The sequence below is a fragment of the Acinonyx jubatus genome, chromosome A2 (assembly GCF_027475565.1).
Source record: "Acinonyx jubatus isolate Ajub_Pintada_27869175 chromosome A2, VMU_Ajub_asm_v1.0, whole genome shotgun sequence".
Taxonomy (NCBI): domain Eukaryota; kingdom Metazoa; phylum Chordata; class Mammalia; order Carnivora; family Felidae; genus Acinonyx; species Acinonyx jubatus.
In genome coordinates this window covers 90,527,665-90,555,264 of record NC_069383.1, presented here as the reverse complement: position 1 = coordinate 90,555,264, position 27,600 = coordinate 90,527,665, and the positions used below count along the sequence as shown (strand labels likewise).

The 27,600-nt window shown below is 37.4% G+C and overlaps 1 protein-coding gene and 1 non-coding gene across 4 annotated transcripts in view; both read right to left on the bottom strand.

The window, feature by feature from the left end:
* Positions 1-26,013, bottom strand: part of LOC106980676 (B cell receptor associated protein 29) — a 54,822-nt gene extending 28,809 nt beyond the window's left edge. The window contains exons 1-6 of one of the 3 annotated variants that reach the window (XM_015078745.3): positions 25,892-26,013; positions 25,057-25,165; positions 21,367-21,467; positions 16,749-16,899; positions 15,218-15,353; positions 9,228-9,336 (exon numbers count right to left, since the gene is read on the bottom strand). In XM_015078745.3, coding sequence (XP_014934231.1) covers positions 9,228-9,336; positions 15,218-15,353; positions 16,749-16,899; positions 21,367-21,467; positions 25,057-25,148 — 589 coding nt within the window. In that variant the 5' untranslated portion in view covers positions 25,149-25,165; positions 25,892-26,013. Of the gene's footprint in view, positions 1-9,227; positions 9,337-15,217; positions 15,354-16,748; positions 16,900-21,366; positions 21,468-25,056; positions 25,166-25,289; positions 25,527-25,611; positions 25,764-25,891 lie in introns of those variants that run through there. The other 2 variants (XM_027071674.2, XM_053218623.1) reach the window with 2 other exon arrangements.
* Positions 5,929-6,060, bottom strand: LOC113603117 (small nucleolar RNA U109). Its single transcript, XR_003424668.1, has one exon. It is a non-coding gene; the product is annotated as a small nucleolar RNA U109 (small nucleolar RNA).
* Positions 26,014-27,600: the final 1,587 nt, after the last annotated feature.

Here is a 27,600-nt window from a genome sequence, read left to right as displayed (position 1 = left end):
ATATGTTTAAGAAAACAATTATGGATCTGTTAGTTAGCAAAGGATAATTATAAACGATATTAATATGCTGGCTTTCCACTTAAAAAGCAGGATGTACATTGTAGGCAAGGCACTGTGTAAGTAGAGATTATACAAACTGCTATGGAAAGGGTATGCTTTATAAAGCAATTTCATGTGTAAGCAGAAGCAATGCATGAAATCTAGAAGAAATGTCAACCCATCATATAGGAGAGTTGAAGGAGTCAACAATTTGCTTTGACTATAAACAGAGAACTAGCTTTACTATACATATGTATCTGTACTTTCTTAAATTATCTGATCAATATTCAACTAGCATTGAGATGCACACCAAATTTTGTAACAATATTGACAGCAGAAACAATTTTTTTTCTGCATCAGTTTTTTGTCTCATTTACACTGGAAAAGGTACTCTTCTTTATTTGAAACCTTAAGGACAGGTTGCCAAACTATTTCTATAAAGGGCCAGATAGTAAATATTTTTTTCTGTGCCATGTAGACTCTGTCTAGTCTACTCAACTCTGTAGTCATAGAAAATATGTGTACAAATAAGCATGGCTTTGTTCCAGTACAATTTAATTTATAAAAGCAAGGCAGCAGGCAGGAAGGATTTGGCTCATAGTTTGCCAGCCCTTGTCCTAAAACAACACTTGTAAGTTTTATCAGTTTCTCTTAAACCATAAATTTACTCAGAAGAACTATAAAATAAAGTTTCAGAACATGAGAGGAGGGCCCAAATCATACCGAAAATTTTAAGAAGTCTCCTAAAAAGTTTCCCATTTTAACTCTATCAGTTTTCCTTATAGGAAGAACAAAGGCTATCCTTTCCACACAAGGGGTGTTTCAAGGAGATTTAATTTTAGGAAGAAAAGGTTTTTTTCTTCCTTTAATTTTCCAGATTATATTCCTTCCTGATTGCTCTGGTCCAGGAACCTGAAGAGGGGATAATTTGGAGAAGATGACAAATTTAATTTTGGAGGTTGATCTGAGACTCCGGGTGGATTTTCACATGGAGATGCCCTCATCAGGCTACCCTCTAATGCAAAACTCTTGCTCCAGCTTCGAAAGCAAAAAGAAATCCATCTCCTTGGTGTTCATCACTCAGAAACACTGGGTATTTAAAATACCTGGGCCCAACTGATATCTTTCCAAGATACCCACAGAAAAGAACGGTGCTATTAATTTACTTTGGTTTTGTAAACCAACCTCAGATCTGATTAGTAAATGAACAGCTCAAACATCTACCATCGCATGTTATAGCACTGATCAGGCTCTGAAAGGTCTTTTACTCCTTTTCAGTTTAGAAGCTCGTAAAAGATTTTATCTTCAATTTGACTGCCTTTTCATTATGATATATCAGAAAGGCAATATTACATGGATTTGGAAAGTAAGAGTCAGAAAAATTATCCCTTAACTTGAGTAAAATGCTTTAAATTAGGTTTCACAAAATTTTTTAGGTTGAAAATTAAGGAATAAACTTTTCTTTTTCGCTTCAGTCATTCCCTATTTCACTTGGAAACTCTTCTGACAGAAATAATAACAAAAACAACAGTAATAATGGTAAAGCCTAGTGATTTGAACACAGACCAGGCACTGGGCTGTGTGCTTTATATGCAGTGACTCCATGAAGAACTACAGCTTAGAGTAAGTACCTTCCCGAAGGTCACAGAGAGGCTAATACACAAAAGCTGGTCTCAAACAAAGCCTGAGTAACTTTAAACTCCGCACTTCCAAACATTACACACTTTCGGCATCTTTAAACAAACTGTGCAAGAGAATTCTTTAAAAAAAAAAACACTTACACATTTAAGAGTTATTTTATTCTTTCTTCCCTATCTAAATCTTTGTCTACAAAGTATTTGGTACAAGACTATTTCTGGCTCTACATTGTCTTGCTAAAACTCTGCTGCAGCCTCTATGCCTACTTGAGAACAAATGCTGGATCTGTAAGCATGGTACTCACGGCCCCCAGACCTTATCTCAGATTCCTTGCCAGCCTCATTACTCTTGCCACAAGCCTGGCCATAAACCATCTGCTCAGGCACAGTGGCCTCTCATCCTTGGATTGTGTGCATTCCTGAGGCTAGGGGAAGACACAGCTCATCTCTGCTTCTGAAGTCCCACTCATCTTTGAGACCAAGCTCAAATGACATACTCCCCCATGCATTTTTCCTCACCTCTGCCAGTGAGAATGAAGCACTCTCTCCTCTGTGCTACAACAGCCTTTTGTGTTAAACTACCCTCAGTTCGGTTATCCCCTTGCCTCACCTTCTTGTTACCAGTTATCTACCTTTCTCACTAGATATCCCTGAAGACTGGGATAACAATGTATCCACCTTGGTGTCCCTCACAGCATGGAGCACAATACTTTGTAGGCGGCAGGTATGAGTAAAAGTTCATAGACGAAACTGAGCAAAAACTGCATCTTGCTAAAATCCTCTTAATATGTAACCCTTAGGATTACATATACATTCTGAAATACAAACCTTCAGAAGTCTTGGGAATATAAAATTGACCTCAACAGCAATCTTTTGTCAATAATTGAGAAGAAGTTTTCAAATTTGGAAGAAAAGATGAAACTGTGGAAATCCGTGCGGTAGTCCTGGGAGAGAGGAGGGAGCATGGCTGAACAACAGCCTCTGCTTCCCAAGCTTCAGATTCCTCATATATCCTAACTTCTGCCAACTCACATTAGCCATACACTTCTCATACACTCTGTTCCTTCTTGCAATTTCAAAATATCTTTCAAAGATATTTAAAAATTTTAGAAGAATACACTTAGAATTTGTATTAGTAATATCTTCGTGGCCATCAGTAGGCTTAATATTATTAACACACACTGCAAAGCAGAGGTATCTGACTGGAATCCAGGGAATCTTTACTACTAGTTAAATGACTGAGAATTAAATGGTCGGAAGTGAATCGTTATCAGGTGGAACCTCTGATGATTCCTCTGATGACTATTCTCAGCTTAATCCTCAAAAGTTGGATGTACCAGCATTCTGTGTTCAGACCTCTTCCTTCTCACTCAATACAGTCTTCCTTGACATTCCCGTTAACTCCTTGATTTAACTATCAGAGTTATCCATATGTATGATGGCTTAGATTCTAGCTTGAGAGGACCTTTCCTCCAAGCTTCCAATTTGTATTTCCAACTGTTCTTTGGGCATATTCACTAGGATACCCATTTATAATCAAACTTATCTGCTTTCCCTCTCTCCAAATAAAAGAAAGCACCCCACATCTCTTTTGGTTTTGATCTAGGTTAATAGTATTACCTACCTAGTCAACCAAATTAGAAACGAGGGGTTGTCTTAAATTCCTAGTTTCTCTCATTCCCCAAATCTTGTTGGTTCTGTCTCCTAAAATCTCTCTCATGATGAAATTTTATAACCCTGGGGACAGAAAGATTCCACAAGTTTCCAGCAGGCAGAACAAAATGAAACAGGCCATATATAAAAAGACTGGAATGACTCTGGCCATGTCAACAGAAACAACAGAATCAAGAAGGTAATGGAGCACTGCATTCAAATTTCTGAGGTTCAACATTTTTCAACCAAGGGTGAGGCTAAAATAATGATAGTTATTTCAGAAAATAATTATTTTCAGACATTCATGGCTTCAAATTGTTTATCTTTCATGTACTCTACTAGATGATATGTTCTACCAAAAGGAGAGAATACATAAAAAATGGAAGGCATGGAATCCAGGAAAGAGGGTATCAACACAGGAAAAAGGCAAAGGGGTCCTCATGACGATGATGAATGATAGATATATAATCATAATAATGTAATAAAAATTATGATATGCTTATATGGGAGTGATAGGGGGATGGAAGTGTGTCTAAGGAATTGGGAAAGATGTAAGGGCTGAGTGCTTCTCTTCCGCGTAAGAGAGTCAAAGATAAAATCCCACACACTGAAAGATCAAAAAATAGCTACCTAAACATTGCATTTAGAAATCTGGAGGTGAATATCAGAAGAAATAGCTAAATGAGTTGAATGTAGCTGTTTCTGGAGATGGGTCTCAGGGAAGTGCTGTTTTTCATTGTAAGGCTTGTAGTACTTTTGACTTTTAGGATTTATGTATATGGACATTCTGATAAAAGAAAAAAAGAAAAAAAATTCAGTACCCCGTTTAAGCCTTATAGAGACTACTTTGTGTTATAATTCCCTAAGGAAAGACACTCGGAGAGAAAAGCTCTAAAGATCTACTCTCATTTTTTATTTCCTTAATATTTATAATGAAAAGAATGTAATGCTTTCTTTACTTAAATCATTTCTCCTTTCCAGCAGTTTGATTATTCCATATCTGTGTTCTAGGAGATGTTCTAAACAAACAGCCACACTATAACCTAGTGAGAAATAGTTATGTCCCACCCAAGAGGGTTAAGATTTGTAGCTCCTTTCCATACAACACACTTGGGCTATGAGCTAATGGGTGTATAAAACATGCCAGGCCCTGTCCTAATGATTCTAAGCCTACACGAAGCATTTTTCTCCTGTGAGGAATATGGCTTAATTAACCACCTGCTGAACTTCAGTTTGGGAGAAAGGTAACTTACGGTGAAAAGCTTTCTCGAATGAAAAATAAATACAATTTGAAGGGTCAAAAAGCCACAATGAAAACAGTTCTTGATGGTCACTTTTGCTTAATTACATTATTTGGAGATAACACAGACATTAAAGGTTAACAAGCCTGTTCCCTAACAGAAGAGAAAACTGTGGCCTAAAAAGGGTCAGTGACTTGACCAGAATGATCTCATGTATTTTCAGGTTTTGTACTGTGACCCAGGTCACTTAGAAAAGGTTACACAACTCCTAATATGTAGTATCTATTCCCAAAGTAGAGAATAGAGTCAATCGATTAGATAATTTAAGCTAAAAACTGAATGCCTTAGATTACCTGGATATTTGGGAAAAACAGTTTTGGGGTTTTTTTTGACCCTTTCCACTATACAAGTAAAAGAAATTCATTACAGAAAATAATTTCAACTGCAGAAAAAAGAATTCTTTGTATATGCCAAAGATAACTGCTATTAATAGTTTGGTGCACTTTTTTTTTTTTGCTTACTTAATGTACTATAAGTTACATATTGCCTATTGTCACACCCATTATACAAACCGTACCATTATTTTTTAATATGGACTTTTCTTCAGTTATTAAGAGAAGGGAAGGAGATGGCAAAGAGGCAGAAACTTCCAGATGTGTAAGGAGAGGAGAAAAGTTTGAATTTCTCATTCAAATCATAAAAACTCATTAAAATAAAGCAAAAAATATGACCAAAACTAACAATTTTTTCAAGTATTAACTTTAAAATTAGATGGTGCCTCTGATATAGCTGCAAATTAAAGACAGTTGATGCTCACAAAAATTTTCAACTGTAAAACATGCTTATGTTGGACTTTGACAACTTATTTTTAGATAGATGGCTCAAATAATTCATCTGTAAGGAAGTGGAAAGCCCTCAGTTTTAAATCTGTATAAAAAGCTTACGTCTTGGGGCATCTGGGTGGCTGAGTCGGTTGAGCGTCCAACTTTGGCTCAGGTCATGATCCCACAGTTCGTGAGTTCGAGCCCCGCCTTGGGCTCTGTGCTGACAGCTCGGAGCCTGGAGCCTGGAGCCTGCTTCAGATTCTGTGTCTCCCTCTCTCTGCCCCTTCCCTGTCATGCTCTGTCTCTCAAAAATGAATGTTAAAAAAAAAAAAGTTGAAAAAAAAAAGCTTATGTCTTATTTTATGTTAAAAGATCTCACAATAAATAATTGAAAAGTTCTTTAAAAAAATTGTTGATGGAATGAAAGAGGAAGGAAGAAAAGAAGGAGGGAAGGAAAGAGGAGGGAGGGAGGATAAAGCCAGGGTCAAGAAATTTGCTCTAATCACTTTTTTGTCTTTTCTTCTTTTTTTCCCTTTATGCAGGAGATACAGGCTACTATTTAATCTCTACTGTAAGATCGGTGGCTCTGAGCACTCCTTTTAAAATGCAGCATGCTATGAATACAGTCCTGCTCATAAAGGAATGAGGAGACATTTCCACATGAAACTTTTGTGGAAAATCACTTTCTTTTTTTAAAGTAAGCTCTATGCCCAATGTGGGCTTGAACTCATGACCCTGCTGTCAAGAGTCACATGCTTTACTGACTGAGCCAGCCAGGTGCCCCAAAACTCAACCGCTTTTAAAATCATATCTAACATTTACCATTGCCTGAATGTATGCAATGATTGAACAGCATGTTTCATCTTGTTATAAGAATACATACCGACAAGGTATTTATTAATAAGAATAGCAAGAAGGTATTTATTTGTAAGAATAAAAACCAGTAGCTATCTTGGGAAACTCTTTTGAAGTCAGTCTCCTCAGACATCATAAAGTTTTCCATCACATACAAGATCTATTTTTACTATGAGAGCTTGTTTTTTTTTTTTTCTTTCTAATTTTGAGAGCTTTGTAAATTCTTCAAAGCTTAAGTTCTCATTTTTCATGGCAGTGCCCTTTCCCAATTACTCCACATACTGGGATATCAGAGTTATTGTTAAACAGATCATTAAAAATGACAGATCAAGTCCTTACACCTGACTAAGTTAGTCCTGAATATAAATTAGGTGCTTTGGGACATGCATGCTCTCTTTTGGATGACTAGGGCCATGTTACTGCACTGAAGCACAGACAGTGTACTAACTCCGGCCCAAATCTGAGCTGGTGATTAAAAACTGATGGAGTGTTTGGCACGACTAATAGAATATTCTTACCACTGCTTTTGGAACACCACTTTTCCAACTTGAGGCTAACCAGTTTAAATAAACACTTATATTTACGCTTTATCTCCACTAGTATACTTTGGAGAAAATGTTTCACTTGGATTAAACAAACACCAAGGGTAAGAAAATTCACATTGAAAATACTCTATTTGCCTCCATCAAAAGACAAACCACATTGCTTTTCTACTTAATTTTCAAATATAAAAAAAGAACTCTCTGAAACATTTCTTAAGCACCGTCAGCCTTAATACCCTCAATGTGAGAAATCAATGGCTATGTTTGAATGGTGCCTGGTACAAAGCATTGTGCTAGTGAATTCATCTGAATCTTGCACTATTAATTTATGTAATTTCTTAGCTCTTGCTTTAATGAATTCGACTGGAATACGTCAAGAGACCATAGCCAAAGTTATATCTCTTTCAGAAATGGAACTTTGATCTTCTCAAGGTCATTAATACTGTGTGTAAAATAATAATTTTGGGTAGATAAAATGTGTTCATAAAATATTACACATCTTGCAGAAACCTAACAGGACGTGCTCAAGCAGGTAAAATCTGCTTTGACCTCAACTCCGATTACTTTGAAAGTAGGGTTGCAGTCTACACTTTAAACACAGAATTCTGCTGGTATCTCTTGCTATCAGATTATAAACACAACACCTATATTATCAGAGTTCAGCTGCTTCAAACATCTGAATTGTCTGTTGAAGAAGTCCTGAGTTTCTTCACATTACTTTAAAATAATATTAGGTGTAGAGTTATAACTCAGACTTACGCAGACTTACGCAAAGTTCAAAATATCTCAGAGTTGGGATTTTCAAAGGAAAAGGAAAAAGAAACTAAACTCGCCAAAGAGAGGTGTAGCAGAGCAAATACCCAATTGTCTGTCTTTTACTTTTGTACCACCCTTTTTACATTATGCCAGGGCAGGTATGAAAAAAAGCAAGATTTTGAAACAATTTTTTTTTACTCTAATTAAAGGTATTTTGGAAATAGTTCCTTGCATTCTTCAAAAGGATTAGCAGCAGCAATATTTTATGCTGGGTAAAAAAAAAAAAAAAAGAATACTGCTTCTCTTCTTAAATGTCTAATACAGACGGTAGGTGATTACTACATTTATATTCATATAAATGTTAAAACTTCTTAATCATGTTCCAAATCTTTTGTAATGACAGAAGAGAGAACAACACCAACAAGGAATTTGGGGCTATACTATACCAACCACATAATACATTACCTTTGTCTAGAAGAGTAACGGATTTTTTAACTTACTGCCTCTAAAGAAATCTTTTTTCACTTTAAATAAGAAGTAGGAAAGTGATTAAAGAATTTTATATCATATGAAATATCCTATGGATTTTGGTTTTGTTTTGTTTTTACAGAATAAGCTTTTATCTCTGGGCTTTTCATATCAAATTCAAATACATCTTGATAAAGTAAACTCTATCCAAATATTGTAAACGTATAATCAATAAAAGCAAGTTATATTATAAAAAAAAACTTCTACTAAGCCAAGATCTTTTTAAAAAAATATAAACTTACAAATGGTATAAAGCAGGTCCTTCATTCAGTCACTGAACATTTTTTTAATTTACCTCCCACATAAAGTAGTGGAAGAGATTTGAGATCAGAGAAGGTCTATGCACTGATCATTATTTTAACTCTGGCTGGCTGAGAGGTCCCCCATTGTCTGGACAACATCAACGAATATCTGTTATATGCAAGCATGCTGCCCAGGGGTCAAGCCACAAATTTTTATTCAGAGTTTCCTGGGATGACATTGGACTTGGGGTACCTACTTCTCTATGTTATGTGGCTACAAGAAATAACAATTTTTTCTTTGACAAAGAAAAAGAAAATGCTGTCAAAATTATTTTTCAAAGACCAAAAAACAGCAGAAACAGCTGCCTTCCCAAGTCCTGACTGCAATGTATTTTGGAATAAGCTATTCAAACTGGCAGCTGGCATCCCAGATTGCTGTTGACTCTATACTATCCATCTCTTTTCAAGGAATGCTTTCCTTGTATCTGGCAGGTAGGAAATATCAGGGTATGAGATAAGCAATAGATTTTCCTGTAACCAAAACTGTCCTCTTGCGATTGCTTCTTTCAAAGGAGCAACATACTATAATGGAAAAATGTGACTCATTTTCCAAAAATGTATTGACAAGCAACTTTTCCAGAACAGAGCTCTTTCACTAAGGCAGGAACATCTGTATTTACAACACAGATCTGAAACACCTACATGTTTTTCTGTATAACAGAGTATGTTTCTCTTGGCTGAAACCATGTTTTATCTTCATATTTGAGCAGGAACTTATAAATAGGTCACTTTTAGTCTTTTCTTCAGAAGAACACTGAGCCATTAGTTTTGTTTTAGGAAAAACAGTGAAGTTTAACAGCATAAGATATCATGCTACTCTTTCCACTTTTACACATGCGCACAAAGTTACCATCTGAAGTCTTCTTTAATTCAGTTTTCAGTTTTTCCTGGTCTTCTATTAGTTTTTTATTTTCTGCTTCCAAAATGTGTTCCTCTTCATTGACATAGTTTTTCAAAAGCTATCAGAAAAGAGAGTTATAGAAAGAAGTAAGCTTATATGGCAACAATGAGGTATTATTTCAGGACATAGGCTGAATAACGTATTTAAAATTATTGGTCTTTATTTTATTCTTTATCCTTTAAGTATTTTATAATTTTCTATGATACACTTTTGTGGAAACTTGATATTTGGCAAAAAAAAACCAAAAAAATATTTCTTCTTACTAAGGTTGAATCTCTGAAATGAAAATAAGGATTTCTGGTTGGGCTATAATTAAATTATATTTTCAAAAAGTACTTAGGTAAATAATGTGATGCCTTTTCTTCCATTATGTGTGTGATGTAAATCTAAGGGAAAAAAACCAGTTCTGAGTATATTAATTGGTAAACCATTATGTTCCAATTACAGAGCTGTCTACTCAGACTATTTTTATGTAGACCCATCTGTAAAAAAAAAAAAAAAGAAAAAAGAGTATAATGTCAGGATGGATAAGTGTAAAATGACAAGGCCAGCTCTATGCCTGGAAAATTTTACCAAATTTTGAATAGTCATTGAACAGTCCCCAAATTACTTTTATTAATCTTTTACAATACTCTATTTTGAAATCTATGCTGGTTTTTAAAATGTTTATTATCTGGTTGTAGATTTTCTTTTTTAGGCAAGAAAAATTAAGATCTGAATATTAAAATATTTCAGAATTCTGTATATCTAGAAGGAAACCATCATTGTCAATAGAATTAAGAAGCTGAATTATCTTAAAGAAATTAAAAAAAAAATTAAGTTACCACAAAAGGTAAATTAGGTTAATGGTTGAAAAATAAAATACTTACACATTGGCATGGGTTATTTAAAGTGGCAGTCACTTGATACTGACAGCCTCCACAGTCAGGTAAAAAAGCAGCTTAGGACAATTTTTTTTTAATGTTTATTTTTTAATAATTTATTTATTTTTTAATTTACTTCCAAGTTAGTTAGCATATGGTACAACAATGATTTCAGGAGTAGATTCCTTAATGCCCTTTATCCATTTAGCCCATCCCACAACCCCTCCTTCCAGCAACCCTGTTTGTTCTCTATATTTAAGAGTCTCTTATGTTTTGTCCCCCTCCCTGTTTTTATATTATTTTTGCTTCCCTCCCCTTATGTTCATCTGTTCTGTGTCTTAAAGTCCTCATATGAGTGAAGTCATATGATATCTGTCTTTCTCTGACTAATTTCGCTTAGCATAATACCCTCTAGTTCCACCCACATAGGTGCAAATGGCAAGATTGCATTCTTTCTGATTGCTGAGAAATACTCCATTGTAAATATATACCACATCTTCTTTATCCATTCATCTGGACATTGGGGTTCTCTCTACAGTGTGGCTATTGTTGACAGTGCTGCTATAAACACTGGGGTGCATGTGCCCCTTTGAAACAGCATACCTGTATCCCGTGGATAAATACCTAGTAGTGCAATTGCTGGGTCGTAGGGTAGTTCTATTTTTAATTTTTTGAGGAACCTCCATACTGTCTTCCAGAATGGCTGCACCAGTTTGCATTCCCACCAGGAGTGCAAAAGTTTGGATGCCTTTTATTTCTTTTATGTTGTCTGATTGTCTGATTGCTAAGGCTTCCAATACTATGTTGAATAACAGAAGTGAGAGTGGACATCCCTAAGGTCAGGAAAGCTCTCAGTTTTTATCCATTGAGGATGACATTAGCGGTAGTATTTTTTTTTTTTTTTTGAGAGAGAGAGAGAGAGCGCGAGAAAGGGAGGGGCAGAAAGGGAGGGAGACACAGAATCCGAAGGAGGCTGTGGGCTCTGAGCTGTCAGCACAAAGCCCAATGCGGGGCTCGAACTCACAAAACTAGAGATCACAACCTGAGTTGAGATCAAGAGTCGGACGTTTAACTGACTGCACCACCCTGGCGCCCCAGCTTAGGACAATTTTAGACAAAGTGACAGAAAAGAATTTCTACTGCAAGGTGATTCCTTTTCTCATGTAAGCAATAAACGAAACTCACCAAGTTCTACTGAGCATGGGGCACATGCAAATACATTACAATTTTTACAACTAGATGATATAAGAGATAAAAATGTAAGAAAAACATGGACTCTGCTCTCACCTAACTTCAATCTAATGGAGAGGATGAGACAAGAACATAAAAATGGTAGCACAAGATCAAATACAGTATCATTGTGTTATAACAGATATTAGGCAGCTCAGAAGAAAGAATAAAAGCTCTAATATTGTTAGGAGACAAAAAACTAAAGTGTATACTTAAGGAACTGCCTATCTTCAAAATTAAAAAAAAAATTTTTTTAAAGAGTAGAAACAAGAATTTTTTCAAATCTCTATAAATTTGTTGCCACTTCAAGTTCAAAATAATCCTAGCTGTTATTTCACTGATTTCAGTTCACACAGTCTTCAGTGATTACCCAAATTGGAAGAGAACCACTGAGTTGCAGGAATGTTTACACTGACTGCTTGAATTATTATGCCATTGACTTGGAAAAGGTGGATTTGTGTTGGTCTTGTAAATAAGCTTTCATTATTGCACCTGCAAACTTGTCTAAATTTATTATGTGTGACTTGATGCTGGAGAAAGACCAAGAGCCCTGGAGCTGAAATTCAATAGCTAGCCACTGGCTACAATCCTGCACGTGCTCACTGTCCACCTACCTTATACCACCTTGGCAAGGGCTGGACAAAAAACTAGTAAGAAATAAAGCTCCATCACTGTTGTCATTTTAAAGCAGTTAAATTCAAAGTTCATTGGTCTTTCATAACTGTTTCACTTAATGAACTGAATGTCAGAACAGAAAGGGGTCTCAGGCACCATCTGCAAGTCATTTTATAAGAGAGTAACAAAAAGTCACAAAACAATGTGGTTAAGGGTGTGGATTCTAGAGCCACTCTGCCTGGATTCAAATCTTGCTTTTGTGGTTTATTAGCTGAACGGTTTTGCGCAAGTCATTTAACACTATGCTTCCGCTTCCTCGTGTATAAAATGCAGATAATAACAGCACCAACTTCGTGGGGTTGTTGCGAGAATTGACACGTTCCTGTGAAGCATATGAAGCAGTACCCAGCAGAATGCTAGCCACTATTTATAACCCTGAAGCTCAGAACATACAAGGTGGCTTGCCCCAGACCACAATGCTAATTATTGAGAGAGTTAGGACTGGTACCTAAGTGTCTTGGATCTCAGGATAAAGTGCCTTCCATTCAATAAGGTGTCTCTGACACGGAATAAAGAATTGTTTCACTAATTTTATCTTTTCTGAGCTAGTATTTCAAAATCTACACAAAGTATCTTAAAACAGAAGTTATCTTTCATATTTTGACCTCTGGCTTTTCTTGGTCAATTAGTTACACTCTGGGCACTGACAGTATTGATGTACAACTCACAAATTTTCTCCCTCACATGTACTAGGTTTAGCTCAGCAAATCTGTACATCTCAGATGATGTAGGGCCATTGACTGGGTCAAGATACACAGGAAGCAGGAAACCAGGACAGCATGGAATCAAAGGAGAGGAAAACAAAAAACAAATAAACAAACAAAAAAAAAAGGGAGAAATTGTGGGAGAATCAAAGAATCTGTAGTCATTAAGTAAATTTCCTTGCTAAGGTAACTCATTGTGAAAACAATTCCAAAACAAGAGTTCCAAAAATGGTTTGAGAAAGGTTACTTTTTTTTGAAGGACAAGACTACTTTAAGGATGTTAATTATGGTGTATTTCAACATACTAGAACCCAAACTACACAAAAACGCTTTCCATTTTCTTAGAGCTGAAGAGTAAAAGGAAAACAACTAAAGAGTGAGAGGAAAAAGGCAGTGTTCTGTTGGTAGTTAGAACTCATAACTCTACCATGATAGGCACAATTTTAAATCAAGATAGGTACACAGTAAGTTTACAAATACAAGGCTGTGTGCTTTTGAGTTTAGCCATCATGTATTAATCAAAGCTTTGAGGGTTTTGTTTTTATTTTTGCCACTGTGAAGTGAGATCAAAGGATGGACAATGAAGCAAGTAATATTGAGATACAAAATGAGGCTGATTTTGCTACTGAAACATTCTAAAAAAGCAAAAATGACTTATTATTTGCTTTTGAATACAGAAATACCAAGAGCTTGATTTCCCAGAACTATATTTACTACAAAGGGAAATTTACAAGACATCTATGGACCAATGCCTTTTCAAAACAGAATAAAACAAAGTAAAAAAAACTGGTGCTCATTCTCTAAAAGTTTCCTTAAAAGATTCTGGTTTCAACCCCCTGCCCCAAAGAAACCTCCTTCAGTGCTGTTTTATATGAAAAAAGGTCTTTCTTTACCTTTTGTTTGTAGTGGAAAATAAGGCAGACATCACTAGAAATAAAACATGGGTTCTAAATAGGTGATCATTATACTGTAGCATCAAACACAGTTTTTTTGCAGTGAGTTCTGCCTTACCTAATAGGTTCTGGAAAGCCTTGTGTCATATTATGTATTGGCTTGTTCATTTAGAATAGATACAAGGTGGTTCTTATAGTTCTTTCTATAGGAGGCTAGGCTTTAAGATTAAGTACTTTAATTCTCTACTGTTAAATCAACACTTTTTACATAAATATAACTTGGTATAATACATAATTGACTATTTGCATTTCATTAATTTACAATAGGAAAATCATCTTGTTGGATTATTTTAGGAATGCTTTTTTTTTCAAGAAAATTTGTTTCACTTCTGAATGGTTCCATTGGCACTTTTTTCTAAGAAATACAATTAACAAAACTTACAGAGCTTAAGATGAACTACAAACATTCAAGCTATGAGATCTGACTCCTAAATTTTACACCTAAGAAAAAAAATACCTCAAATAATTTTGTAGCTATCATTTATTTATTCATTTATCTTATTTAATAGTGAAAATATTAGTACCTAATATACACTCTCCCTGAATGGCAGGGCAATTACAGCATAGGGTTCTCAAAGTAGTAGTATCAGCAGCATGGCCAAATTAAAGATTTTAAATACTATATGCAGGGGCAGGTGGCTCAGTCGGTTAGGTGTCTGACTTCAGCTCAGGTCATGATCTTGTGGTTCATGAGCTTGAGCCCCACGTCGGGCTCTATGCTGACAGCTCGGAGCCTGGACCCGTTTCGGAATCTGTGACTCCCTCTCTCTGTCCCCTCCCCAGCTCATGCTCTGTCTCTGTCTCTCAAAAAATAAGTAAACATTAAAAAAAAATACTATATGCAGTTATCAATCTTAGCATAAACTACTTTCCTTTGCTTCCTACGTAATGAACATTTAAAACAAAACAAATTTTAAAAATGACTTAAAAAATAATTTAACTGAAAAGGAAATGGCAACATAGAGACTTATAAAGATTTGCTTTAGGTTATAAACTAAAATTAATGGTAATAAAGGAATTAAAAACCATATTCCCAGAATACTTTTTTTTCGATTATAGGAAACAGGTTCAATGGTGTTAATCTACTATAGAGGGAAACTGAGAACAAACAAATCTAAAGGACAATAAGACACTTTTGAAACAATCATTTTATAGAACAGTATTGCTATTTATGGTCATTTTTGCTTACCAATTATAAAAATGCTCCTTTTGATACTGAAAAATAATATACCTTGGGAAAACCAACAACATTTACACATATTAAAATTTTTTTTTATGTTTATTTATTTTTAAGAGTGACAGAGACAGAGTGTGACCAAGGGAGGGGCAGAGAGAGGGGGAGACACAGAATCCAAAGCAGGCCCCAAGCTCTGAGCTGTCAGCACAGAGCCTGACGCGGGGCTCAAGCTCACATAACGTGAGATCATTACGTCCAAAGTCGGATGCTCAACTGACTGAGCCACCCAGGTGTCCCCGTTTACACACGTTTTAAAAAAGCAAACTTAAATAAATACCTGTTTTAGTCTTTCATTCTCTTCCATGAATTTTTTGGCAGCCTCATTAGTATTTTCTGCTTGAGTTTTAAGTACTCCTTTGTTTGACAGTTCTATAGCCAGCTGAGTAATAAGGGTAACCAGACGTCTCAACACACTAAACAAAACAAAACAAAAAAAATCAGATTAATGTATAACTAGACTAGTCATTAGGAATTGCGATTTAAGATAAAAAGTCATTGTCAAATGATTCTCCTTTAGGTATGGATATGGTGGAGGGAGATGTTTAAGGAGGACATGTTTCTTTCTTTTCCTTCCTTCCTTCCTTCTTTCCTTTCTCTCTCTGTAAATCCAAGTCTTTCTGTCAGAACAAGGCTGTGTCTCATTCCTTTGTAGTCTGTTACAAGACTTGCACTTGGAAGATCAGTTCAGCAGTACTTGTTCATTATCCTCTTTTTAGAGGTCATGAGGAGTAGAAACAGAATTTATTTTACATTTTTATTTATTTTAGAGAGACAGAGCACAAGTGGGGGAGGGGCAGAGAGAGAATGAGACACAGAATCTGAAGCAGGCTCCAGGCTCCGAGCTGTCAGCACAGAGCCTGATGTGGGGCTCGAACTCACAAACTTTGAGATCATGACCTGAGCCGAAGTCGGACACTTAACTGACTGAGCCACCCAGACGTCCCGAAACAGAATTTTAGGCAGTGTGGCAGGTCAGTAAGTCCCGAAACAGAATTTTAGGCAGTGTGGCAGGCCAGTAAGTGAAGTCGTTTTTGCTCTTTTGGTTCTTTTTTTCCCCTACCACCTCAAAATCTGCTATTTAAAGAGCATTGTGTGAGGTTGGCCAAGCCTGAAAACTGGTCATTCACATTTGTTTATGGGTAACTTCCATTGTTAGAAATTAATATCTTCAAATATTCATTCAACAGGTATTTCCTTTGCTAGTAGGTATTAGGAACTGCTAAGTGTTAAACACTATGCTATGCACTGGGGACGTAGCAGCAAATGAGACAAAGTCTTTCAAGGAGTTTGGGTTCTAGTTGGTGAGGCAAGAGTTACAATGGTATTTAATTGCAAACATGAATGATACTCAAAAGAGCACACAGCAGAAACTACCTGCTTTGGGGGCAATGATGGTCACACAAACGGCTTCTCTGTGAAAGGGGCTGAAGGATGAATAGAAATTAGCCAGGGAAGAGCAGGGAGTTCTGGGAGAAGGAAAAGCAGGTGTGAAGACCTTGAAGCAGGAAGAAGTTAGGTACTCAATAAATATTTGTTGCAAGAATGAATGAAAGAACAGTGAAGGGCAGTGTGGGTGGAAGTGATGTAAATGTCAGAGAACAGTATGAGACAAGGGGCCAGATCATGAAGGGCCTTCTGCACCCATCTAGCCTACAAGTCATAATGGCTATTGGTTATTTGGGTATATCATCAGCTTTCTTTTATGGAGATGTCAGTATACTAAACAGTGTAGAAAAAAAGATCTGTGAGTAGGAAAAATGAGTTAGAGAAACATATATCATGTTCTAAAATTGTGCTTAAAAACTTACAGCCAGAAAAATAATGAAAATCCAGAAATGTAAAGATTCCTTTGAGACCTAAAAAGTTTCATTTGTGCATGTTCATAGGCACCAGGTTTACTGCCTAAGCCTTTTTCAATGGCAGGTATAGAGGAGTATTTCCTTACTTCTCTCACAGCATCTATTAGAGAAAAAGAAAAAAAAAACATTACTTTTAGTTTTTAATAATATAAAATTGTTATTAAAATGGAAAGCAGTTTTGGGGTGCCTGGGTGGCTCATTTGGTTAAGCATTTGACCCATGATTTCGGCTCAGGTCATGATCGCAGGACTATATGGTCTAGCCCCATGCTGGGCTCCAAGCTGAGAGTGGAGCCTGCTTAAGATTCTATCTCTCCCTCTCTCTCTGCCTGTGCTCCCTTCTCTCTCTCTCTAAAATAAAATTAAAAAAAAAAAAAAGAAGGAAACAAGTTTGAAAATAACTGAACTTTTAAATAATGGACTTTTTGGACAGGTTCTCTTTTTGTCTTTTCCTCTACAACACCTGGGAGGACACATGCTCAAAAGAGATGTTCTGTAAATGGATGCTACTGGCAAACTTTGTAACAGGTTTTTTTTTTGTTTTTGTTTTTACTATTCATCTAGGACTTATTATCATTGTACTGTCTCTCATCTCCAGCTACACTGCAAACTGTTACCCTTCACTCTTTCTATCCCTAACAGGCTGAATAAAATTCAACCTGTTGACGATAGTATATAGGTCATCTTCCATTGCAATCAATGGCAAGAGACTATCCTATTTTCCATTCTGTATTAGCATTTTATTATATCTATTATTTCTTTAATATCATCAAATCATTATGGTAATTATTAAAGTAATATTAAGTCACTTAAATTAATATTATTAAAGTAACATTGATATTATTAATATATTATTACTCATCAAGGTACCTGGGTGTCTCAGGCGGTTAAGTGTCTGACTTTGGCTCAGGTCATGATCTCACAGGTTGAGAGTTCGAGCCCCGCATCAGGCTCTCCGCTGTCAGCATGGAGCCCACTTGGGATCCTCTGTCTCCCTCTTTCTCTGCCCCTCCCCTGCACGCTCTCTCTCAGATAAACTTAAAAAAATATATAACTTGTTAATACTAGTAATATTAATATGACTTCACTGAGATTTTAGAAATATTTGGCTACACTGACATTATATATATGGGTATATATACGTATATATATATATATGTATATTCAATTACATATATATACCCATATATATATATATATATATATATACACATACATATACCCATATACACATATATATACCCGTATATATACTTTTGTTTTAGTTTATTTTCAATTATAGAGTTTGCCTTTCTCTAGCTTCATAAAATTTAAAGTTTTTTCCTTCAAATTCTGGAACAGTTTAAGCAGCATTAATAACATCTGCTTTTTGAAAGTGGTAGAATTTCTTACAAAATTATCTGGTTTTATTCTTCTCTGAAGGAGGTAGCTTTTTTATAACTTTCTATAATTCTTCTATGGAAAATTGGTCTGCTTAAATTTTCTGTATCTCCTAGCATTCATCTGACAAGTTATATTTCTCTACAAAATTACCCACTTCGTGTAGGCTTTCAGATTTATTTGCATAGAGGTGTACAAAATAGTCTCTTAAATTATCCTTAAGAAATTTTCTTAGACAGGGTGCCTGGGTGGCTCGGTCAGTTAAGCATCTGACTCTTGATTTTCGCTCAGATCATGATCTCATGGTTTGTGAGACTGAGCCCTATGTCAGGTTCTGTGCTGGGCATGGAACCTGTTTGGGATTCTCTCTCTCCCTCTCTCTTTGCTCCTTCCCCATGTGTGTTCCCTCTCTCAAAATAAATAAACTTAAAACAATTTTTTTCTTGGTCTTAATGGCTATTTCCCCTTTTCATTCCTCAGACTGTCGCAATAATATACAAAGAGCATACCAACAACCAGTACAAAATAACTAAAAAACCCGCCAAACAAATAGTATTTTATTAAATAAAAAATAGTTTTTTTTATTAAAAAACATTTTTTTAATGTTTATTCATTTTTGTAAGTGAAAGCAAGAGAGACAGAGTGTGAGCAGGGGAGGGGCAGAGAGAGAGGGAGATACAGTCTCTGAAGCAGGCTCCAGGCTTTGAGCTGTCAGCACAGAGCCGGATGTGGGGCTCGAACTCATGAACTGTGAGATCATGACCTGAGCCTAAGTCGGACGCTTAACCGACTGAGCCACCCAGGCACCCCCTTTGGCTTTTTTTTTTAAGTTTATTTATTTATTTTGAAAAAGAAAGAGCAAGCAGCAGAGGGGAAGAGAACGAGCGAGATAGGGAGAATCCTAAGCAGGCTCTGCCCTGCCAGTGTGGAGCCCAACGTGGGTCTTGAACCCACAAACCATGAGGTCATGACCTGAGCTGAAATCAAGAATCAGACGCTCAATCGATTGAGCTGCCCAGGCGCCTCAAAGCTTCTTTGGCTTTTAAATGAAAATAATATTTCTGGATCTATTATGCAGAAATGCTGAAAATTAATCAATAATATCAAAGAAGTTTATAAATACAAATGGTCCTACAAACCCACCTGTAGAATAAAATCACCTGTAGAAAAGGAGACTGTGTGTGAAAAATGAAGTAAGGGCAACGATAGGGGCAGGGTGTAATACGTAGTCAATTTTCTATAAACCACGTGGAGATAGCTTTGTTTGGATCACTTGTGGAAACTTTCAAAACCTGGGATGCATTTCTGCTGACACTAAACATATTCCAGGGTTTCCTGCTTCCCTTCTGCCTATTCCCACCTTAAAACACACATAAACACATTCAGTTAATACAGGCTCTAGGAACATGAAACCTGGTAATGATTACCTTACTAGAGAAACAACCAACAGGAAAAGTGAGATAAAATTGAAAGTAAAGTAATAAATTATACTTGAGCAATCTACTGGTTTTGCATTATACTTTTGTCATTCTAGTGGCTAAGAACACTGGACTATGTACTTAACATACGCTAATACATTTAAACCTTTAAACACCTCAGTGAAGCAGGTGTGATTACCCTATTCTGAGATGGAAACACTGAGGTTTAAAGGGTAAATCCTGATCTACCTGCCTTTACCATCTATGGTCAAAGCTCCTGCATTGACATCCTTGATGTCCCTATTCTCTGAGAATTAATTACCCATCCTACCCATGGATGTAGGGTCTAGTCAGTGGTCATGGTTCTGTGCTTTGTGACTCCTACTCTTATTCCTTATAACTGAAATTCAGACTCAGAAGTGGCTAATTAATCCTTGCATATGGCTGGAGTGATGACATTTGGCAGCTATGTGGTGCCCACTTTCTGCCTTGGGAATAGAGCATCAGAGTCCATGGAGATAAGGAAGAATGAAGTAGACCCACAGAATAATGCAGGGCACGAAAGAGACACTTGAGTTCCTAGGTCTAATCCCTCCCTGGAATTTGGCTTCCTTCCTTCCCTGAGCTGCTCTAAAACAACCCTGCATTTTATTCTAAGTTCCCCTTTCTTGCTCAAGTGAGGTCTGTTCATTTCTGTTATATGTAACCAAAAGAACCTTAGAGTACCATTCTCCTTCCTTATATGGATATGTGGCAGCTTTTAGTAGAAATTCTTGTGATAACTTTACAGTTAAAAGATCACGATACCAGAGCCAGTAGGAGCTGCAGAAATAGTTGCCTTTTCTCTCTCTGTTCTACAATGGATAAACGAGACTCAGAGAGATGATGTGCCAAAAGGCAAACAGTTAGCTGGTGGCAGAGTTGGGACCTGTTTTCCTTACTTTCCTTTGCTTGTTTTTTGTTGTTGTTTTTTTTTTATTAATTTTTTTAATGTTTATTTTTGAGAAATAGAGAGGCAGAGAGAGGGAGACAGAGGATCTGAAGCAGGCTCTGTGCTGAGAGCCGAGAGGTTGATGCAGGGCTTGAACTCAGGAACTGTGAGATCATGACCTGAGCTGAAATCAGACACTAAGCCGACTGAGCCACCCACGCGGCCCTGTCCTTTACTTGTTTAATGTTACTTCTTACGTGGCTGTAGATTTTCTTTTTTTTTTTTTTTTTAACGTTTATTTATATTTGAGAGACAGAGACAGAGCACGAGTGGGGAAGGGGCAGAGAGAGAGAGACAAAGAATCCGAAGCAGGCTCCAGGCTCCAAGCTGTCAGCACAGAGCCCGACGCAGGGTTTGAACTCACAGACTATGAGATCATGACCTGAGCTGAAGTTGGACGCTCAACCAACTGAGCCACCCAGGAGCCCCTGACTGGAGATTTTCTTGATAACAATAGCATACCATGGAACAAATACTGACATTTTGAAATAACGCATGAACCCATTCACATCCTGATACAGTCATCTACTCATACCTTCTCACACCAGCTGTTCCTCATTTTATAAGAAGGAATTCATTTCAGAGGTTGGTGGTATGGAACATGGGAAACATTTCTTCATAAAACAGTGACATATATGGCAGTTAACCCAGGATGGCCCCTGTACAACCCACTATGTATCAATAGCAACATTAACTTAGTTAATTAAAAACCCAGTGAATTCATTAACTAAAAAAACCCTTAGAGTTAAGCTTAGTCAAAAGAGGAATTCAATACTTACCTAGAAATAGAACAATCAATAGGACTATAATAGTAAGGAAAGCCTTGTTCCAGAAAGTTGCAATTTTACCCCAGACATTAAATGAAAAAATTTTCTGCCATCTGTAAAGTAATACAATTACATTAGGTATAAAAAAAAATTAAAAGATTCTGAAATGTTTTGCAAATATTCAATTAACATTTTGGTAACTGTATAGTGAGTGAAAAGAATTACAGAAATTTAATTTTTCATGTCATATCAGAGATTTACCAATTCTCTCATATGACATAAGTGTCTCATGAAACAACTCAAGTTTAATGATAATCTGACATTACCTTCTGTCTGGTGGCTTAAATCTTCTGAAGCGAAAATAGCTAGCTTTTAAAGTAAAGATACATGATCAAAACCTTAAAAAGGAATTCTTATAGTAATATGCTATATTGCTGATAGAAGTTATCACTTTGTATCTTTTCGCTAATCAGGATAGTAACTCAGAAATAACAAAGGCCTATTGGTCTAATAATCAGCAGAATTTCAGGAGGAAGGGGTCCAACTCTGCATTATTTATTTTTACATAATATACTTTAACATCTACTCCAAGTAAAAGAATTCTCTATTTTTACAAGGGAATTAAAAATGTCATTGAGATGTTACATACATAAAGTGCAAAGAAGTTGAAATAGATTAATAGATTAATGAAGTTTTACATATGTATATACTCATGATTACCACTCAGATCAAGATGTGAACACGGGAAACAAAATGGTGGGAAAAAAGTCTAGATGGACTGAGTGGCACAAAGACACAGAGGTAAGAAAATATGGATTATAAATGACAAAGATGAAACCAATCCACCATACAATTGGGAAGGTAACAAACTTTGTACAGGGCATTTTATTTTATTTATTTTATTTTTTAAAGTTTATTCATTTTGAGAGGCAGGGAGGGAGCTCGAGCAGGGGAGGGGCAGAGAAAGAGAGGGAAAGAGAGAGAGAATCCCTAACAGATTCCATACTGTCAGCACAGAGCCTGACGTGGGGCTCGAACTCCCGAAACCAAGAGTCAGATGCTTAGCTGACTGAGCCCCCCAGGTGTCCCTGTACAAGGGCATTTTAAATGAATAACAGATGAACGAAGTCCAAAGGAGACATATGAAAGTAATAAGCACCTAAATAAGGTTCAAACACTAACAACCTAAAAAAAAGTTTTACTTCAAGATTATGACAAATTATTGGCTAATAACTTTCGAGAACAACCCTAAGTAGTAACTCGAAGTTGCAAGGAGAGGGAGACTGACATAGGTGAAGGAGGTCCTTCTGTCTCTATGCTTCCAATGCCAGAGATGCTATTCAAATTTTTCATTACAAAAAATTTTATATTTTTAGAAAAAGAACATAAGTGGCAATACCTTCATCTAAGACCCACTGTAAATTCACATTTTAGGGGCCAGTATAGAAAGGAACACAAAAGAGAACTCCTACAGGGAGCAACTAGCAGTTTCTACTGAGACTCACTTCAAGGAAAACTGATAATAGCTATTATATTTTGAGTCCTTACTATACTATGGTTCTAAGCACTTGCATGTATTTTAGCTCATTTTATCACCACAACCACTATATGAGGTGGATACCAGTATTACCTCTATTTGACAGATGGAGAAACTGGCCAGAGATGGTAAATAATTTGCATAGGGTCATACAGTAACATGCAGAGCTGAAATATACACTCAGGCAGTCTGACTTCTAAGCATGTGTCTTTAACCAGTGGGTTCAGTGAGAAAATGATAGCCTAAATTAAATAAAATTGAATCCTTCTCTTTGACAACTATGGTGATACATGCATAAAAGATGTGGATACACACAGTAAGGACTGTGTGTATATTGTAAATGAGTTGTGTACACATATATTTTCTTATGTATATTTGTACATGAGTATATAATCTGTGTACTTACATACACATCTATCCAAGAGCTACTTGAAAAAGACCGGAAAAAAATTATATTTGGCAGGAAGAAAAATATCCATATTCTATGGATTTTTTTTACATTTATTTATTTTTGAGAGACAGAGCACAAGTCGGGGGGGGGGGGGAGGGTGCAGAGAGAGAATAAGACACAGAATCCAAAGCAGGCTTCAGGCTCTGAGCTGTCAGCACAGAGCCCGACTCGCGCTGGAACTCACAAACCCTGAGATCATGACCTGAACTGAAGTCGGACTCTTAACTGACTGAGCCACCCAGACGCCCCACTATGGATCATTTTCATGGAAAAAACATTAATGGACAAAAAAATATACATATTTTTGGAAATGCTTAAGCCTTATTTATAAATAACATCTTTCTTTCTTTTGAATACAAGACTCTCTTGTTGGACCTACCACCAAAAAGCTAACAGGGTGTTATAGAGATTTCAAACCAACAGGATAAGCAGTAGAGTAGAACAAGCACTAGGCTGAAAGCCAGATTCTTGTCTAGAGTCAGCCACAGATCAGCTAGATGACCTTAGACTACTTTCCCTATATAGGAATATTTGGGTTGGATAAAATGATCTCTAATGCTCCTTCCTACAGCGTGATTCAATTTTTTTTTCTTTAGTAAGGAAGAAAAAAGTGATGGCATAGCTCATAGGCAAGAACAGGAGTAGAAATCTAGGTAGGTAAGAAGCAAGTTAAGAGTTGTAAAGACCACCTGGACCCTGAGCCAAAGTAAAAACTTACGTAAGTCTCTTCCAGTCATGGGTTCTCACTAAATTTCTCTCTAGGATCTCATTTATGAAAGATTTTCTTTTATGCCAGGAGCATGAACAAAGGTGTTGCAACATTTTTATTACAAGTGTATTTCACCATCCATACTAATCAACTTTCTGGATCTAAAACTGAACTCATATGGTAGCTACACTTGTGGTGAGCACAGCATAGTCATAGAGAAGTCAAATCACTACTCTGTACACCTGAAACTAATGTAACATTGTGTGTCAACTTTCCAACCTTCCCCCCCCCCCCCCCAATAAATAGGAGGATGATTGCAGGGGAAAAGTCAGCCAATGCTTCAATTGAAATACTTTTACTCTACTTACAGACCTTTCAAAGTTCCTTACTAACGAATTAAGGCTAATGTATGTATGGTTATGGTACGTTCCATATTCAGCACTTTAAATATATATTAATTCTGTGTACGGAAAAAAGCAGTAAAACATTAATGAAACTATTTTTGGGTTGCATAAGGCCAAAACGAAGAATCATTTACTGGCATAAGTCTCTACATTGTTGTTCGTTCCACTGCCCGAATGAAACATTTCTGCACCCATTTGGTGCTGTAAACATTTATCCAATTCCCTTTTTTGAGTTCACTGTTCCAAGTCCGGGCAATAAAAAAGGTTAAGTCTGATGACAGGTATTAAAAGCACAACCACTGCTATATTATATCTGTAACTGAGAGAGTCAAGAGGACTGGGCCCTTTTCCTTTTAGAAGCAAGGGGAGACAAAGTTAATTCGTTTGTACACATAATAATATTTATATAACGTGATATTTTAACATCATTAGATATTACCTAAAATTTGTGAGTTTAAAGAGCACCTTGAATATAATCAGCGTTCAAAACTTTTTAATCCTTAGGAAACTTTTCTCATATCACTCGTAACAGTCTAAAGTAGCTAATCATATGCTTATTGTACTTATTGTAACTTATCGCAACAATTTGCAGGTTTCCTACCTCTGAGGAGGAATAAAAGGAAGACAGAAGATTAAAATAAGTCCTATTTCAGCATAAAGAAAGGTTGCAACTGCCACCCACTGGAGTGTCATTTTTTTCCTCTTCACACCTAAATAAAGAAACACTTATTTTACTTTACTGCTTTTTAGAGAAAAACTTGATTAAAGCCCTGGGGCGTAATGTTTTCGTCCAGGGGGTCAGACGGGGCCGGTCCCTCCTCTAACCCGTGGCACCTGGCCTTAACCCCCAGTGGGAGGGGCAGGGCAGGGGTCAAGGGTGGGCCCAGAGGTCCGTGTCTCCACTTCCTCTGCGAGCTGTGCGGAACCGGCCTGCACGGCACAGAGGACGTGCTGGCCCGCCACCCTCGCAGCGACAGAAGCCTAACGCCACCCTCCACTAACGCCCGCGCCTAGGCGCCCTCCTTCTCCGCGAACGCGCCGCGGGCACGGCCTGCTCCCGTGGTCCAACCGCGGAGGGAGGTGCGCGACCCCGCGCGGCCTGGCGCTCCTCCCCGCCGCGGGGACCGCGGCCCCCCGGGAGCCCGTCCGGCCTTACCCCGCCTGCGGCCCGCCTGGCTCCCCGCGCTGCTCCGCGCCACCGACGCGCGGGACGTCAGACGCCGCGGCGGGGCGGAGGTTGGGGGGGAGGGGAGCGGGGCCGGGGAGAGCGCCCCACCCCCTCCTCGTCTGTCCCCGCTCCCGCTCGGCCGGCTCCGGAGCCCAGCCCCCCAGCCCCGAACCTGGGGGCCCGCACCCCCCGGCGTCGCCGGCGGCGCGAGGACGACGATTAGCAATAATTGTTTTGTAATTGATGGTGGAGTTGGAGGGTGACTCACACTTTTCGGGCGCATGCTTGGGGTTCCCGAGTCAACTTCTTGAGAGCCGACCTTAAATTTCTAATAAAGTGTGGTTTGGTTGGGAGGGGTTGCGGTTAATCGACGTTTTCTGAAAGGGCTTCGTGGGGTCCACGAAGGAATGGCTCCGGGGCGGCAGGGTTTGATGGAGTGATGCAATTCAATGAACGTGTTTGAAAGGCATTCCTTTCCTGTTCTGTCTCTTTTGGGGTAGAAACAGTTTTATTGTCCGGAATTAAGCTCTAGTTAAATGGGAGGGCCAGGATTGGGTGGTTGTGCAGTATTTTTTTCTGAGAACGTGCAAGAAAATGCAGCTTCGAAACATATTTTCCTGCTCTTGTCCATAGGCTGGGAAGAGACTCTAGGGAGATATTTGGGACTGATAGGAATAGAAAACAGTGTGTGGGTGCATTCCTTCAGTTACTATTTTCCAGGTTTCCAAATTCCGTGAATAACAATTATTAACCGTTTTCATTATTGACATCAGGAATTGACAGTATTATCCTTCTGGACAGAATTATTTTGGGACTATTAAATGATGTAAATAGATAATTACAGAATATAAAAATACACTTTTTAAAATTTTTAAATGTTTATTTATTTTGAGGGAGGGCTGCACACACTAGTGGAGGAGGGGCAAAGAGAGAATCCCAAGCAGGCTCCACACTGCCCACACCTTGGTGGGGAGGGGAGGAGAGTTGAGAGTCCTTGGAAGCCAACGACTGGGCCACCCAGGCGCCCCTAAAAATACATTTAAGTGGGTGCTTTTTCTTATCACAAATATACCTGATCACACGGAAAAGAAAAAGACTGAACAGTAAATTAACTATAGGGAAGGGTTTTTTTTTGTTTTTTTTTTTTTACATCAATCGTGTTTAGAACTCGATGCTCTTCCACACTGGTTCCTTTGAAAGCCTGTGCACCTTATTCTATGCTCCTGTGCTCACACCACTAGTATAACTAACTTTAATTTGTAAACATAAAAATTACTAACTTAGACTATAGCTCCCTATTTCCTTATATACTACTTACATCAAATAAAAAAGCCAATTATCTTAAAAAAGATGTTAACTGAAAAAAGGAAAGCATAGAATGTGCCCCCCAAAATATGGCAACACAGTGCTTATTTTAAAATGGATTCATTTAATATTCTCAAAGTCTTGAACTAAGCAGTCTTAGATAGACACATTTACCAAATTTTCATGTTTTTGTATAGACCAATATCTGAATTATGGAACTATTTTATTTTAACCTGAGATACTTAATTCTTACAGTAGCACATTCACCAATAACAAAATTCTATTAGTAACACTACCACACAAGGGAACTTAAAAATTAAAACTATTACAGGGGTGCCTGGGTGGCTCAGTTGGTTAATCCTAAGACGTCGGCTCAGGTCATGATCTCCCAGTTAGTGGGTTCCAGCCGGGTATGGGCTCTGTGCTGACAGCTCAGAGCCTGGAACCTACTTTGGATTCTGTGTCTCCCTCTCTCTGCCCCCCCAGCCCCCAATAAATAAACATTAAAAAATTTTTAAATTATTACAAAAAAAATAAAAATTATTATCATCTGCTGGGGGTATAAAAATAACATCATAAAGAAATAAGTACCCCCCCAAACCGTATGAAAATTAGGTGTTTAAACTAAAAATTAAATTCTTCGGGCATTTGGTTGGCTCAGTTGGTTAAGAG